General features: G+C 40.4%; 2 protein-coding genes across 5 annotated transcripts in view; one reads left to right on the top strand and one right to left on the bottom strand.

The window, feature by feature from the left end:
- Positions 1 to 270: 270 nt before the first annotated feature.
- Positions 271 to 6,525, bottom strand: RPS24 (ribosomal protein S24). Of its 2 annotated transcripts, XM_068139910.1 has the most exons (7): positions 6,467 to 6,525; positions 5,332 to 5,397; positions 4,726 to 4,935; positions 4,183 to 4,293; positions 3,327 to 3,344; positions 1,202 to 1,237; positions 271 to 375 (listed from the first exon to the last, which is right to left on the bottom strand). In XM_068139910.1, exons 1-5 carry the CDS (start codon positions 6,467 to 6,469, stop codon positions 3,339 to 3,341), a joined length of 396 nt encoding a protein of 131 aa, XP_067996011.1. In that variant the 5' UTR covers positions 6,470 to 6,525; the 3' UTR covers positions 271 to 375; positions 1,202 to 1,237; positions 3,327 to 3,338. The 2 variants fall into 2 exon arrangements, with proteins under 2 accessions (XP_067996011.1, XP_067996012.1); XM_068139911.1 differs by lacking the exon at positions 3,327 to 3,344 and having other exon boundaries at positions 6,467 to 6,518.
- Positions 6,526 to 7,082: 557 nt separating this feature from the next.
- POLR3A (RNA polymerase III subunit A) overlaps positions 7,083 to 16,179 on the top strand; it is a 36,200-nt gene continuing 27,103 nt past the window's right edge. For 2 of the 3 annotated variants that reach the window (XM_068139908.1, XM_068139907.1), the window contains exons 1-9: positions 7,093 to 7,209; positions 7,752 to 7,887; positions 8,397 to 8,534; positions 9,001 to 9,172; positions 10,386 to 10,540; positions 11,446 to 11,685; positions 13,013 to 13,175; positions 13,315 to 13,451; positions 15,589 to 15,692. In XM_068139908.1, coding sequence (XP_067996009.1) covers positions 7,166 to 7,209; positions 7,752 to 7,887; positions 8,397 to 8,534; positions 9,001 to 9,172; positions 10,386 to 10,540; positions 11,446 to 11,685; positions 13,013 to 13,175; positions 13,315 to 13,451; positions 15,589 to 15,692 — 1,289 coding nt within the window. In that variant the 5' untranslated portion in view covers positions 7,093 to 7,165. Of the gene's footprint in view, positions 7,210 to 7,751; positions 7,888 to 8,396; positions 8,535 to 9,000; positions 9,173 to 10,385; positions 10,541 to 11,445; positions 11,686 to 13,012; positions 13,176 to 13,314; positions 13,452 to 15,588; positions 15,693 to 16,179 lie in introns of all 3 variants that reach the window. The other variant, XM_068139909.1, reaches the window with a different exon arrangement.

Below are 16,179 nucleotides of genomic sequence, written 5' to 3'. Positions count from 1 at the left end.
TTCAGCTATACTGCAAGGGGCATATAGAAGCAGCCAAACAAGTAGACTTTAGATGGACTCCCCATATTAGATTGAACACCAGGTGACGAAAGCCATACCCACCTCCATGAACTAGCACTGCCCGCTTGGCATCAAGTTACACTATTATCTGTAGATTCACTTTGAACTGATACTCCAAACAATGGGTGCTTGGCTATGAAAGCACAGTGCCAACAGCACACTAGTGTAAATTTCTCAAATGTCACAAAATGGTAGCTTTCAAATCAAAACTGAAGAGCAAACCAGCATTTTATTGACACGGTTTATTTGATGTTAAAGCCAGATGACACACTTCTTCCCAGAAGAACTCTACACTTCTTCACAGAATTGTAGAATCTGTAAAGGAAAAAATAGATCAGTGCTACACAATTAAAACAGTTTCTAGACTCATACCTTTATAGAGCCTGAAAAAGTGGTTCTCAAACCAGGTGAACCACACTGCCTGCTGTAGAATAGTGTTCAAAATTTCATGGTATTGTCACAAATAGTAACAAAAGCCTGGGTTATGGCATTTTTGTAGAAGAGTTCAAGAAACTACAACTGCTTTGCCAGCTGTTTAAGGCATTATACTCACTACATCAGCTTGCAGACAGACTACTTGAGTTGCTTTTCAAACCATTTCTAATAAAATCTAGAGTTTTGTCTGTAGCAGTTACTGCCCACAGCACACGCAACTCATTTCTGCACCAAAGATTCTTAAAAACCAGTTTAAGATTTGTCTAAAAGAGTATCAGGTTTGTCTGTAAGGAATTTGCTTAACTGTCTGTAAGAAAACAACAGAAATTTGCTCTCAAAATAGAAAATACAGCACTTCAACTTAAAACAACAAGAACTAAGGTGAACTATCCTGTCCTTGGCATACAACAGGAAAACATAAGCGTTGTTTACAACACTAAATCAGTTTAGCAACAGTAATTCTGAACAGATTATTTCAGTCTTTTGCCTAATGAAGTATTTTACTAAGTAGAGGTCACATCAATTATCAGTTCAATACTAAGCACAACAGTAACTTATAAACATTGAAGCCTTTCATGGACTTCAGCTCTTGCACTGGGTTCTGTATCAGCAAAAATACCATGAACATTAAATAAAGTGACATTACATCTATTAGCAACTACAAACTACTGAATGTCTACCTCTTCAAAGCATTCAGAAATCATACCTGTTATCCATCTTCCATCTGAAGTATGTTCATTTACTGAAAAAGACAAAGCATTAATCAGTAAGAGAACAATTTTATCAAAGTTCCACTACTGCTGAAACTAGACCTTTGAGGCTTTTTACTGACACTCACAATGTGCTTTTTCTCACTACCACACTGAAATGTGGTAAGAAAAACCTCAGTTTTGACTGCTCTAGAGGCTGAAAACTTAGCTTTCACACATTCTCTCAAACCGAAAATGGGACCAAACAGTTGTTTAGCGCTTAAACCACTGTCAGAAAGCAACTGTGTGTTCAACTGTATCTAAAGGCTATAACGGCTTGAAGTTCCTACCTGTTCACTCTTCTGCTTGATAAAGTTTTTCTAAATGAAACCGTTTGTTTGAAAGGCTCATATGTCAAAAGATGTGACAACTGAAGTTGTGACATTGAAAGAGTAGCTTTTTTTAATTAATTTTTTTGCATTATAGTATCTCAGAGTGTGCAGCCCACTGCTCTGAATGCAAACACTAGGTGAGACATCCACGTCTACTTGTTAAAACTCCTATGAGCTCAACAATAGTTTAGATACAGAATATATTGTCATGATTTAGCTGCACACTATATTAAATAACACAAACTACTTTCAAGTACTTGCTTTGAAACTGTAGGCAAAACAGAACAGGAATTCTGAAGGAATGAGAAGTGAAAGGAAGTGCAGGAGAAAAATTAAGTCTGACATCAGCATAATTAACTTCTGGCTTTGAAGGTATAAAAACACCACACATGCAAGAATGATTCACCATTTCAAGAGTGGTATGACAATGTGATACATAACTCTCAACAATACAGACTTGCCTGAAGATACCTCAGAATCAAGTGCCTACACATTTCAGAGATAAACAGCTTTCACAGGTTGCATAGGAAGAATCCAAAACATATTCCAGGACCCATACTAAAAACTCCTCCACATAGCTGTGATAAAGGATGATAAACCATGCTACTCCATCATGTCTAATCATGCATTTTTCAAGAGAAAACTTTCAGGAACAAGTGTATTGTTCTCCAGCAAACAAAAACTGTCTTTAAGTTTAATGCAAGGACACAAAGATTAAGAAAACTTGTAAACAATTAGGATCCAACCCATGCATGCTTATCAACTAGAAGATCATTTTAAAAGACATGAAAAAGCCTCTAATAAAAAAACCCCACAGTTCACCTGCTACTGAGATTGCATGCTAGTTTGAGAAGTGCTTGGTATAGAAGTCACATCTGATCTGTAATTATTGCAGCATACAATCCTGGTCATCAATTTCTAAGCTACTTACAGGCTTTACTAATTGAACTGACTTAGACATTTTGCACTAACACTCAACAGCACTTTCAAATTAATATTCTTGAAAAGAAAAATGTCATCCATACTACTGGTGTCAGCATAACACTAAAAGGACTCCCCTGACATTGACAGGAGTGTATTTTGGTGTTACTACTACACCAAATGCTAATTTGTGCTGTTATATTGTAAACAACTGATGGACTTCAAATATTAAACAAGTGTTAAAGCAGAAAGGAAAAGTATTCCAAATCTTATCTACAGGTTATCTCATCTAGTAGTTGGCAGCATATTCACCCAGTCCACTGAGTGGTAAGACTAATTTCATAAAGGTTTATTTCATTGTAGTTTGTGTGTTAATTTAGAATATTAGAGTAGTTTAAAAGTTGTATGCTGACAACTCTTGTCATTTCCAACCAGTCTCAAATACACTAAGTTGTGACAAGACTTTTTCACAAACACACACAGCTACTATCACATGAAGATCAAGTTGCTCATGCAATTGCACTGTACTACTTTGAATGAGAACCTGGGGCTTTCTGACCCAATGCCTTAAATCAACAGCATTGAGTTTCTTGGATTTCTTCTCACTGGGAATTCCTTATTTAATGTTGTTTCACTAGTCTCAAAAGTCCGTCGTGCTGTTAGCCAAATTTATTTTCTAAAGTCACACGGAAAAAGTTTGTGATGTAATTAAGCAAGTTTAAAGCAATCATGCACGTATGCAAGGCAGTACAGTGCTCCAGGTAAAAGAATTCACACACATTTCAGTGATGTGTAATTCAGTCACCACATCCATGCACATTTTCAGTACCTGCAAGATACTTCATTTCTGATGGAGAATTCCAAGAAAGTGGAAAAAAAAAGCAAAAGTGAAGATTACTGAAGGTCAAGATGACAAAGCACTTTAGCAGCTACAGAACTAAGTGTCAAAAGCCATTGCCCTCTTCTTAACACACTTCAAAAAACCCACTGAACTGCATAGACTACTTAGTCATCTTCATTAGCAGCTTTTTGTTCTTTGGAAAACACTGTCTTCATACCCAGGCTATTCCTCAGTTTTAGGCAGTTCAGTAATAGAGGAGCTCTGCCTCCCTCCAAGCTGTCAAAAGTTTTGGCCACAGCAAGGAAGTTCACGTCAGGGAAAAACTCTTGGGAATCACTCACTTTAACCCAGAGTAAAGCAAGCATTCCAACTTATTTCTGTTTATACACTGCCTTCATTGCCTGCAATGCCACCCATCCTTAACAAAAATCTCTTCTATAATTAACACCATAAATAATAGTAACGTGGAAGAAACATCAAATACTTAGGTAGTTCCAGTAACAAGTGTTAAAATAATCTAATTTGTACATTGCAAGACCAAGTTATACAATTAGAGCAATACTGTTAGATTTATGAAAGGTCAACTGTAGCTCACGTGATGTAGGAAACAAGCGTTTAAGAAGCATTGTTTCGTGTTGTATCAGCTAAGCTTGCAGCAGTGAGGAGCAAAACTAAGCTACTGAGCTGATAGCAAGCTATTACAACACCACACAGATTACCTTCTGTTATCCAGTAGAACAGGTGAAAGAAATGGAAGAAAAACAGTGTTATTCTGTTGAAGATTTTCTCATCAACATTTCAAAGGCAACATGCTCATTCTGGCTTACAGATATTCTCATCCTACCTTTTTGCCAGCACCAACATTTGCCTTGGCTGTGCCCCTAACTTTCTTCATTCTGTTCTTACGCTCCTTTCGCTGCTTTCTAGAAGTCTTCTTCTTTTCATACAAACCATGCTATGAAAAACAGTTAAAGATGCATTTAAGCAATGTTTCACTGATAGCAATTCTGAATTTAGGGGTCACTATTTCTGAACTCTTCACATACTGTTTCAACTTGAACTATTAGCTAAGTAGTGAGACAAGTTCACTAATGAATAATTCAACACAGAATAGAAGCACTAAGGCAGCTGGATCAGCCTCATCTCTAATGCTTCCTCAAGACCTTTAATAGTGACTATTTTTTTATCGCTGCCAAACATCACTGCAAACATCTTCAACTTCCAAGTTTCCCTTAACATACAGTAACATATTTTGCAAATGCAGAAGCTAACCTATGCTCTTTACCAATGGTACTTTGATAAAATTTTAGCTATTACATATAAATTGTGAAGGAAAAACACTTCAAACCCATCCTAATTGTTTCCAAGTTGCTAGGAAACAACTTACCCTGGCAAGCCTGTGCTTTGGTTCATTTTTCTTTGCATAGTCCAGGGAATCATAAATCATGCCAAAACCTGTTGTCTTGCCACCACCAAAGTGAGTTCTGAAGCCAAAGACGAATATTACATCAGGCGTTGTCTTGTACATTTTTGCCAGTTTTTCCCTGATTTCTGTTTTGGGGACTGTGGCCTTCCCAGGATGGAGAACATCTATCACCTAAGAAAGAATTTTTATACAACATATGAAAAGGTCAATATCCAATACAACAGCTACATGCTACAGTCCCACCATGAGCTTAAGGCTTAACCCACCTCAGTAGTAGAAAGTGTTATTCATGCGATACAGAAGTGTTCCTAAGTCTATAAATTCATAGAATCATTCAGACATGTAAGATTGAGTCCAACCACAAACCTCACACAGACAGTGCCACAACACCATGTCCCTAAGCACCACATCCACATGTCTTTTAAATACCTTCAGCGCAAAGCAAAGCATCCAAACCTGTAAACTCTCACAAAAGGAACCTGGAGGTTTAAGAGCCTTTTAGAGTGGCTAAACATTTGCAAACCAAAAGCTTTAAGTAATTAAAGGCAATTCTGTGTATTCCTTTACCATCTGCTTGCGCTGAAGAAGTCTGTTTGTCATGAACTTCCTGGTTCTGATGGTTACCGTGTCATTCTGCAAGAGAAAACACAAAACACAATAGCTACACATACAAGTCAAACTAAGTAAATACATAAATAATACGCAGCACAGCAAGTCAGTAGTCTCCTAGGTGTGTTTACAATGAACTTACAACCTAATGGGTCTGGTCGTGGTCTACAAAAATCATGGCTAAAATGTATGCTCAAAAACTGACAGCCTCATCCCCAGTTTCCAAACAATAGAGCAACATACGGATCTCTACCGGTCTGAAAGCCGAACCAACTTTTAAAGAATCACATGGGTTACAAGCCCAAGTGCTGCAACAACGCATGAGAAGTTTCCTTAAAACCTGTATGTTGCTGCCTCCTTCACATGGACATTTCCATTAAAATCCTATGTTACCATGCCCTTAATGCTTTCAGGTAAAACCAGCCATAACCCTAACGTACGAGAAACTTTCTATCAGCTTTACAGCATTTGAAGACAGCCTCCTGGATATGTGGAGAACTTTTTACAAAGGTACGTAGCACACCGAAGAGGTAATGGCTTCAAAAGGAAAGAACCTACACCTAGATAACGCATTACTAAGAAATTCTCTCCATGAGGGTCGTGAGACACCAGAACAGTATGCCCAAAACTGTGGAGGCTCCAGCCCCTTCAGTGTTCAAGGCCAGCTTGGATAGAACCTTCAGCGACTTGGTGCAGTAGAGGCTGTCCCTACCCACGCTAAAACTAGACGATCTTTAAGCATTCGGTTATTCTACGATAGGAGTATGGTCTACACCGTCCCTTTAACACCTTAAAAAAAGTTGAATGCTACGGTAGCATCAAAGCCTCGGACAGCCCTCACAAACAGCACTGAAAACATGAGACGAAGCGTATCTCCCGGCCCGCAGCTCGTCCCTACACCCGGTAGCGCCGCGCCAGGCCGCAGGAGCCCCGACTCCGAACACGAGAATAAGCACCCCCTCAGTTTCCCCCATAGCCCTTCAACCCGTTAAGTGTAGCTCAGTCCATCATAACCCAGCAGCTGGGGAGCCCCGCGGTGGCGGGATGGCAGCAGGACGGGACGGATTGTCCCGTGTTAAGCCCGGAGACTCACCATGTTGGCAACTCCCTCTTCGCCAAAGAACGAGAAAAAGAATGAGCACCTTCCCGCAGCCAATCATAAAGCGGCGCAGGGGTCCTTCTTACGAGAGGTGGAGCCGTGCGTAGAGGGTGCTGTCCCTCGCGCCGGACGCGGAAGGAGGCGGTAGAGGTGCCTCATTTGTGCCTGATAGGCTATGAATGCCGTGTGCGCTGCCCGAGTGGGCTCAGGCATGCTGCCAGTCGTGCGGCGGGGCGCGCTTTCCTGCTATATAGTGATGCCGGTGAAGGCTTGGTTTTGCTATTGTGCTCTACCCCGTTGCTGATGCCCAGGGCCTGAACCAGGGCCACTGTGGGGAAAGCCCATGCAAAGCTATGAAATGGGCTTGGAGACATAGCTCCTGGCACCTGGGGGGGGGGGGGGGGGGGGGGGGGCGGCGGTGGTTGGCTTTTAACAATCTGCGATCGCAACCAGAGCGCCTGTGGGCCCCGAAAGCGCTGGCAATGTGAGAGGCGTCCCCGAGGAAAAACCGGACGGAGGCAGGGCTGCTAGCCGGAGTCCCTCGGGGCAGGGTCGGGAAGACCGGCACGGGAGGACTCCAGCTTTGCCCCAGTAGGGGGCGCTGCAGAGGGAGACGGCTCTGCGCAGTGGTGGCCCCGTGCCGCCGTGTGCAGCTGGGTCGGGCGCTGGCGGCCTGCCGCCGCCGCTGCCACCATGGTGAAGGAGCAGTTCAGGGAGACGGATGTGGCCAAAAAAATGTGAGTGGGGTAGCCCGTGCGGTGGGAAGCTCCTGGGGGGCCGCCACGCAGCCCGGCGCACCGCAGGGGCTGTGCGGCCCTCCGCGCTGAGGGCCCGATACCTGTGGTGGCGAGCCGCTGAAGGCTCAGGGTAGGGCACAACACCTATGAAAGGAGCTGGGAAGAAGTTTCGTGAGCAGGGCGGCAGAGAGAGTCCGGTATTATGCCTAGTCCACTTCTAAAAGCGCTGATCTGAGCTGTGCTTTCCCGGGCTGGGCTTGGCTCGGCTCGGCTCAGACTTAGGGAGAGGCTCAGGGTTGCGCAGCTACACGTGGGCAGCTGTGAAGTTGCCCAAGAACATAAATAATTCCCCTAGATATAAGCCACTAACTCACTGCAAAGGAGCTCTTTATTTTTACAGTTGTCCAAAAAGAAGTTGCTCCCGATACATCGTGAATAAACGTAGCCGCCTTTGCATTGCTTTTAAATGCATGTGTATGCATGTCTGTGAATATAAGGGTTTCTGAATGTGCACACACACGCATGTGAAATTTCCATTCTAGAAGCCACATCTGCTTTGGCATGAAATCTCCGGAGGAGATGCGTCAGCAGGCTCACATACAAGTGGTCAGCAAAAACTTGTACAGTCAGGACAACCACCACTCTCCTCTACAGTATGGAGTACTTGACCATCGCATGGTGAGAACCAGGGGTTTTCTTCCTGACTCTTTCTGTAGAATGAAGTGGTTAAAAATAAGTTGACTGAAATTTACTGCTAATCGAAAATAAATGTAAATATGTCTATTCTCAAATTGCATGGGCTGTCAGTGGCAGAGACAGCTACTTTGTGCTTTCAGACGGTTCAGGAAAATGTTCTTTTGTGGCAGGGGATAAGTTCTTTCTGCCAAGATGTCCCTGGGACATGCAGACACATCTACAAAATGCCATATTGTAGATCAGTGGGCTGCAGATCAGTTGCAATTGCTGTATGAGTTTATGTCACTGGTGATAGCGACTGTGTGTGAAAGATGCTTTTCTTAAGGACTGGAGTGAATGTAATGCTACTGACATGCTTTTGATGCTGGGAAAAGCAGTGGCTCTGCAGTCAGGATAGCTAACTACCTCAAGAACTGTTACATTTTCTATATATTCAGTTGATGGCAGCTGTAATCTTTTTTTCTGTGTCTTGTGTTTTCCTTCTGCCAAAGGGAACCAGTGAAAAAGACCGTCCCTGTGAAACATGTGGAAAAAATCTAGCTGATTGTTTAGGACATTATGGGTACATTGACTTAGAGCTACCATGTTTTCATGTTGGATACTTCAAAGCTGTTATAGGCATCTTACAGGTAAACACTATTATGATTTGTTGACATTTGAAAAAGCAAATTATTAGCAAAGATGATGCTTGAAATAGCAATTGAAAAGACCAAAATATGGTGGTTTTAGAATTTGTGCTTCTGTGTGTTTTGTGAAATGAATTTATTTAAATACCAGTCTTAATAGTATAAATACATCTTTTCTGGTTCCCATAATAGTGAACTGAATAGTTTAATCCCATTAAATAAAAACTCTGTTTGCTTTATAAGGATTTTTAAGATTCTTCAGAGCTTAGGAAAGGATTTGCCATATTGACTGTATCTTTCTTTTTGCCATGTACCTTTTTTGTGTATTGCAGTGTATGAATTTGCCTTTCAACCAAGGCAATACTATTTTATTCAAAAAACTGCACTCTGTTGAAAAGCTGAAGTTGTAGTAGAGCATGCAACGTTTCTGAATGTCTGACAACTGTGCTTATATGTATTTACATTAAAGATGATCTGCAAAACCTGTTGCCATATCATGCTGTCAGTGGAAGAAAAAAAACAGTTTTTTGATTACTTAAAGCGACCTGGCCTTACATATCTTCAGAAGAGAGGGCTAAAAAAGAAAGTATCTGAAAAGTGCCGAAAGAAGAACACTTGTCCTTACTGTGGTGCCTTTAATGGTGAGTGCTGACATTAACAGTTAGTGAAGTTGTCTACTGTGATGTTTTTTACCTTGACAGCTGTGATAACCTCAAAACATTGAATATGGTTGTTTATTCCACAGCTAATGGATATTCCCTTTGGCCTTCATTAAGAAATAGGTAATTGCACTCTTAATGCCAGACACGTGCTTGTTAACATCTCATTTATGTGGATATAGACATCACTGTAGTTTGGTTTATGTGCTATTTTCATTCTGTAACCAATACTTGATACTAGAATAATGGCAAAAATGTCCCTGTTCAGTTTTTTTTTTTAATATTGGGAGCTGTTGCCAGTGATCAATACCTTAACATAGAAGCATTTGTAGGCTTTATAATTTTGATTGAACTTCACTTTTCATCATTTTATTGTCTTTATAAAGACTAAATGTGCTTGTCATCCTTTAGGAGGGTATTCTCTGCGGTTTGGCAATGTTCGAGCTGTGATCATGTCGGGTTACACTGGAGCTTGTTCTTCAGGGCAGAGTGTCTTAAGATCTCATATTTATTTTTCACAGTACTTTTTTTTCTTTCTTTACGCTGATCAGATGATACTGCTGTGAAAAGATCGCAGTGTTACAGATTCATAGTGAATAGTTAATTCATACTTAGAACTTTATGGGTTTAACTCATTAAAATTGTGGGTTGCTTGTTGTAATGATCGATGTCCTGAATAAACAGGGAGTGAGTGCCATGCAAGGGAGCACAAACAATAGGCATTTACAAAATTAAATGGTAGGTCAACCTACTTGAGTAAAAATAACTGAATTTGGAAAGCATTTCTACTAGTCTGTGAAAGTTTTATAGATAACGTTACCTGCATTACATGAAAATTTCTCTCACAATTCACTTCCAAAATTACTTCAGAAGATAGTGGGATGATACGTAAATAGCACATCCTACTGTCTTGGTTTTGTTTGGAAACTTCTGCTTTCAAAAAAACACCTGCTGTGATTGAGGTGAAGCTGCATTTTCATGTGGGCTCTACCACCTGCTTTCAGCTTCAGAAGCTGCATCATGATCTAGGTGCACCAAGCCAGCCATACAAGGAGACATGACTTTGGTTTGTGGGGTTGTTTTTGTCCTGTCTTTTTTCTTACCCCCAATGTTTTTGTCATCTTAAAAAGCAGACGCACCAAAATAAAAGGTAAAAGGGAAAGAAAAAAACCCACCCATGTTTATTTGCTTTCAGGAACTGTGAAGAAGTGTGGTTTGTTGAAAATAATACATGAAAAGTACAAGACCAATAAGAAAGTCGTGGATCCAGTAGTATCTAGTTTTCTTCAGTCCTTTGAAACAGCCATAGAATACAACAAAGAAGTAGAACCCTTACTGGGAAGAGCTCAGGTGAATTTGGTTATGACTTGGAACTTTTTTTCTGCATGAAATAAAACTCCTCAAAGGTTTTAATGTAGCATCTTAAACCTTGCATTGGTTTCATATCCCAACAGACACTTGACTGTTTGTATTTATTGCAGTAATACTAACTCTTCTAAAATGAGAAGCTTAATTTGTTGGTACGTTATTGTCTGATGCATAGCTTTCTGTGGGAAAAGAAAGGCAATGTTCTTGGCATATTATACATTCCATAAGCTAGAAAACAAAGAAATATAGGCCCATATAAACTCTGCATTTACATGTAGATTTACTGTAACACCAAAATGATTAAAATACACAGGAAAAAAAAATCTTCAGAAGACCCTCATGTTGAAAATGAGAGAGAAGACTTAGTTGTCTAACCTTAATGTTTTGTTCAGCTTTGCATTGTGCGCACTTTAGTTTCCTTATGGTCTTTGCAAACTGGAAAGATATTGGTACATATTTGGACACAAAGTAGTGAATATCTGAATTTTCTTATACTAAAAACAGTATTGTACTGTGAAGTTTTGAAAAATAGCCTAGAAAGTGCTGTGATTTGTGTGAGTTTTTACTAATTAAAAGCATACAATGAACTGTAAGTTGTAAGAGGTTTATTGAGTTTCTTTGGCAAATAGCCTTGAAATACTCTTAGTTAATAGTTCAGAGAAAAGAGTAACATGAGGAAGAAAGGAGAGAATATAACAGGTTAGTATCTGAGATTCCAGAAGCATTGGTTGAGAATAAATAGACCAAAACACAGTTTGGTTTGCATGGAAAATTCTTCTCTTTTTGTCTTTTTAAAATACCCCCTTTTTGAACAACCATTAAATGAGAGGAGCCCTGAAAGTGTTATATGACGGCTTGTTCTCTTCATTCTCCAATGGATTTTGTAGGAAAACTTGAATCCTTTGGTAGTACTGAACCTCTTTAGAAGAATCCCAGCAGAAGACATCCCTCTGCTTCTAATGAACCCGGACGCAGGTAAACCTTCAGATTTGATCCTCACACGACTTTTAGTGCCTCCTCTGTGCATCAGACCCTCTGTCGTGAGTGACTTGAAGTCTGGCACTAATGAAGATGACTTGACAATGAAACTGACAGAGATAATTTTCCTCAATGATGTTATTAAAAAGGTGAGTCATCCTTTAGCTCTCAGAGACCTTTACCTTCCAAAAGATTTGGTTAGAATTGAGCATAGCAAATGGTTTTACTTGACTTACTGCTTACAATCTATAGGTACTACTATGTCTTTTGGCATTTAGAGCAATAGAGAAGTCACAGTGGCATTCCAGTACCTGGAAGGGGCCTACAAGAAAGCCAGGAAGGGACTTTTTACAAGGGCTTGTAGTGACAGAATGAGAGGGAACTGCTTTAAGCTTGAGGGGAGTAGATTTAGACTAGATATAAGCAAGAAATTTTTTACAGTGAGGGTGGTGAGACAGTGGAACAGGTTGCACCGGGAAGTCATGAATGCCCCCTCCCTGGCAGTGTTCAAGGCCAGGTTGGATATGGCCTTGGGCAACCTGCTCTAGTGAAAGATGTTCCTGCCCATGGCAAGGGATTGGAACTAGATGATCTTCAAGGTCCCTTCCAACATAAATCCTTCTACAAATCTGTGAAATGTAGCTGATTGACCTGCTAAAGCTCTGCTGGTGGAATGTAGGAAATGTTTTTTCATTTGAGCTCTGATCTATAAACTCAGCTCTTCCTTGTTGTGTTTTTGTGTTTGTGGGGGTTTTGTGCTTGGTTTTTGTTGTGTTTTATTCCTCTTTTCTTTTTGCTTTATGTCTCTCTCTTCCCACCCTCTACCCTCCTATGACTATGAGACTTTTTTGAGGGATCACAATAAAAGCATTCTATCTATTAGTTGCTTTTTATTCATGTAGACTTTCTTCTTCTTTTACTGTATCATTGTCTTTTCTTTGTTCCATCATCTATTCTTAAGAAAGCAGGTTTCAGTTAGCATGCTCATCAAATCCAGACTAGAAGTAAGTTTCAAAATGTATCATTTGTTTAGAAGAGTTCTAGCAGACTAATGCCTTTCAGGCTTTTCAAAATTGGGCTTTTGCTGGGCAAGCAAGATCAAGTGAGCACGAAGTTTCCTGTAATGGAAAAACAATTACTGGTGATTTTTCTGTCTGTGAATTTATATTGGGAAAAATAAGATTTGACCTAATACTTAGTTTTGTGAGCATTTGTCCAAAGCCAATGCTAGTCAAAAGAAAGTTTTTTACTGGGTTCTGGGTTGTGAATGTGCTTGTAATCTGGTAACGTGCATCTTGTTATGAAGTTGTCTTGCCTTTTTATTCCAAGGCATGAAGGTGTTGTAACATTGTTTTCAAAACAAAAGTTGTATTCATATCAGAAAAATTCTTTGCTAGTATAATATGCCTTATATTTTATATTCATATATGTATCTTTATGTATTGTTTTCTGAACTGGATGATTGTTTTGATTTAGCATAGGATATCAGGAGCCAAAACACAGATGATCATGGAAGACTGGGACTTCCTTCAACTGCAGTGTGCTTTATACATCAATAGTGAGCTCTCGGGAATTCCTCTCAACATGGCACCTAAAAAATGGACCAGAGGTTTCGTTCAGAGACTTAAGGGAAAGCAAGGTTTGTCTAGGAAGTAATTTAATTTATTTTTTTTTTTTAATTAAGCCACATGCAGTTACTATTCTTTACTACTATTGGTTTGTGCTTCAGTGGTGTATGTTGAAGACATTCTAATGTGCTGCGTTGGTTATTTTCTTAGGTCGGTTTAGAGGCAATCTCTCTGGAAAACGAGTTGATTTCTCTGGCAGAACAGTCATTTCACCTGATCCTAACTTAAGAATAGATGAAGTAGCAGTGCCTGTTCATGTTGCTAAAATACTAACCTTTCCTGAAAAGGTAAGTAGTGTAGAGCCAAAACTATTCCTATGCCTTTCTTTTTTTTCTTTTTTTCTTTTTTTTTTCCTTCTTTTTCTTTTCTCTTTCTTTTCTCTTTCTTTTCTTTTCTCTTTCTTTTCTTTTCTCTTTCTTTTCTTTTCTCTTTCTTTTCTTTTCTCTTTCTTTTCTTTTCTCTTTCTTTTCTTTTCTCTTTCTTTTCTTTTCTCTTTCTTTTCTCTTTCTTTTCTTTTCTCTTTCTTTTCTTTTCTCTTTCTTTTCTTTTCTCTTTCTTTTCTCTCCCTTTTCTTTTCTCTCCCTTTTCTTTTCTCTCCCTTTTCTTTTCTCTCCCTTTTCTTTTCTCTCCCTCTTCTTTTCTCTCCCTCTTCTTTTCTCTCCCCCTTCTTTTCTCTCCCCCTTCTTTTCTCTCCCCCTTCTTTTCTCTCCCTCTTCTTTTCTCTCCCCCTTCTTTTCTCTCCCTCTTCTTTTCTCTCCCTCTTCTTTTCTCTCCCTCTTCTTTTCTCTCCCTCTTCTTTTCTCTCCCTCTTCTTTTCTCTCCCTCTTCTTTTCTCTCCCTCTTCTTTTCTCTCCCTCTTCTTTTCTCTCCCTCTTCTTTTCTCTCCCTCTTCTTTTCTCTCCCTCTTCTTTTCTCTCCCTCTTCTTTTCTCTCCCTCTTCTTTTCTCTCCCTCTTCTTTTCTCTCCCTCTTCTTTTCTCTCCCTCTTCTTTTCTCTCCCTCTTCTTTTCTCTCCCTCTTCTTTTCTCTCCCTCTTCTTTTCTCTCCCTCTTCTTTTCTCTCCCTCTTCTTTTCTCTCCCTCTTCTTTTCTCTCCCTCTTCTTTTCTCTCCCTCTTCTTTTCTCTCCCTCTTCTTTTCTCTCCCTCTTCTTTTCTCTCCCTCTTCTTTTCTCTCCCTCTTCTTTTCTCTCCCTCTTCTTTTCTCTCCCTCTTCTTTTCTCTCCCTCTTCTTTTCTCTCCCTCTTCTTTTCTCTCCCTCTTCTTTTCTCTCCCTCTTCTTTTCTCTCCCTCTTCTTTTCTCTCCCTCTTCTTTTCTCTCCCTCTTCTTTTCTCTCCCTCTTCTTTTCTCTCCCTCTTCTTTTCTCTCCCTCTTCTTTTCTCTCCCTCTTCTTTTCTCTCCCTCTTCTTTTCTCTCCCTCTTCTTTTCTCTCCCTCTTCTTTTCTCTCCCTTTCCCTTTCCCTTTCCCTTTCCCTTTCCCTTTCCCTTTCCCTTTCCCTTTCCCTTTCCCTTTCCCTTTCCCTTTCCCCTTCCCTTTCCCCTTCCCTTTCCCCTTCCCTTTCCCCTTCCCTTTCCCCTTCCCTTTCCCCTTCCCTTTCCCCTTCCCTTTCCCCTTCCCTTTCCCCTTCCCTTTCCCCTTCCCTTTCCCCTTCCCTTTCCCCTTCCCTTTCCCCTTCCCTTTCCCCTTCCCTTTCCCCTTCCCTTTCCCCTTCCCTTTCCCCTTCCCCTTCCCCTTCCCCTTCCCCTTCCCCTTCCCCTTCCCCTTCCCCTTCCCCTTCCCCTTCCCCTTCCCCTTCCCCTTCCCCTTCCCCTTCCCCTTCCCCTTCCCCTTCCCCTTCCCCTTCCCCTTCCCCTTCCCCTTCCCCTTCCCCTTCCCCTTCCCCTTCCCCCCCCTTTCCCCTTTTTCCCCTTTCCCCTTCCCTCTCTTGCTCTCTCTTCCTCTTTTTTGTTTTTAAACAGGCCCTCAGTGTTGTCTTCTTTATAGCCTTCCCATACAAGAGAGTTAATGTCATGCTTCATGTTTTAGATGTCATTCAGTGACACTTTGTCAGTTCTGCTGCTGCTGGTAAATGAAGTCTGTAGCATTGGATATGTGCAAGTACTGTGTAGGCACATGGTGTAAGCAGCAACCTGTCAAGAGGATAGGTGTTTTTTGAACTCGTGGGTAGCTTCATGTATTTGTTGGTGTACCTGTGTGTGGAGTGGTTTGATATTTTTGTTTCTGAATTTACATCACAGATTTTTAATTCAATTTCACTCTAATATTCTGCTTTAAGATTGGCTTCTGTTTTCCTCCTCTCTTCATTCCTGCCTGTTCTCTTCAGCAGTTGGAGGCTGAGGGGGATTGTTAGTTGAGCATAACATCTGAAAAACAAGAAGTCCTGAAACATGTTTCATTTGTTACTGACTGAACTCTTTATGCAACAGGTGAACAAAGCAAATATTAATTTTATGAGGAAACTTGTCCGTAATGGTCCCGATGTTCATCCTGGAGCTAACTTCATACAGCAAAGGCACACACAGATGAAGAGGTATTGTGCTTACCTAAAATGATTCACTTTTTATTTCTCTCTGTCAACTTGTCCTTACTTCCATGTGAAAACAGTTTTGTCTACACAGACTAATTTATTTTTGTAATCTTTCACAAAGGACAGTAACAAAAAAAAATTGTCAGTTTTTCCTCAGCTGTAGTGTACAATCTCTTTTTACATCATCTATGGAGTTTAAGCTTAAGTGCATACACTAATGATAGTGAACTGCAATTAGAGCTTTATTGCTTGGGTTTTTTTAATGACTGAGTCTTTCTTGTGTGAAGTAGAGGATGTAGTGCAGTGGTGAATGAAAAGAAGCAGTTTTGGGTATGTTTACTGGGAAAGTTAATCTTGATATTATATGAGTGAAACTCCCTACACTCTGTGATACAATTGACACACATTCTTTGTTTTTATAAAGAGACTTTTTGTTTACATGGTGACTAATACCTATAGATTAATGTCACATACACATTCATTATTTAAA

The sequence above is a fragment of the Melanerpes formicivorus genome, unplaced genomic scaffold (genome assembly GCF_026170545.1).
Source record: "Melanerpes formicivorus ecotype bairdi unplaced genomic scaffold, bMelFor1.0.p_v2 SCAF_6, whole genome shotgun sequence".
Lineage (NCBI taxonomy): Eukaryota > Metazoa > Chordata > Aves > Piciformes > Picidae > Melanerpes > Melanerpes formicivorus.
The sequence above is the reverse complement of the archived record's forward strand: the minus strand, read 5'-3'. Positions and strand labels throughout refer to the sequence as shown.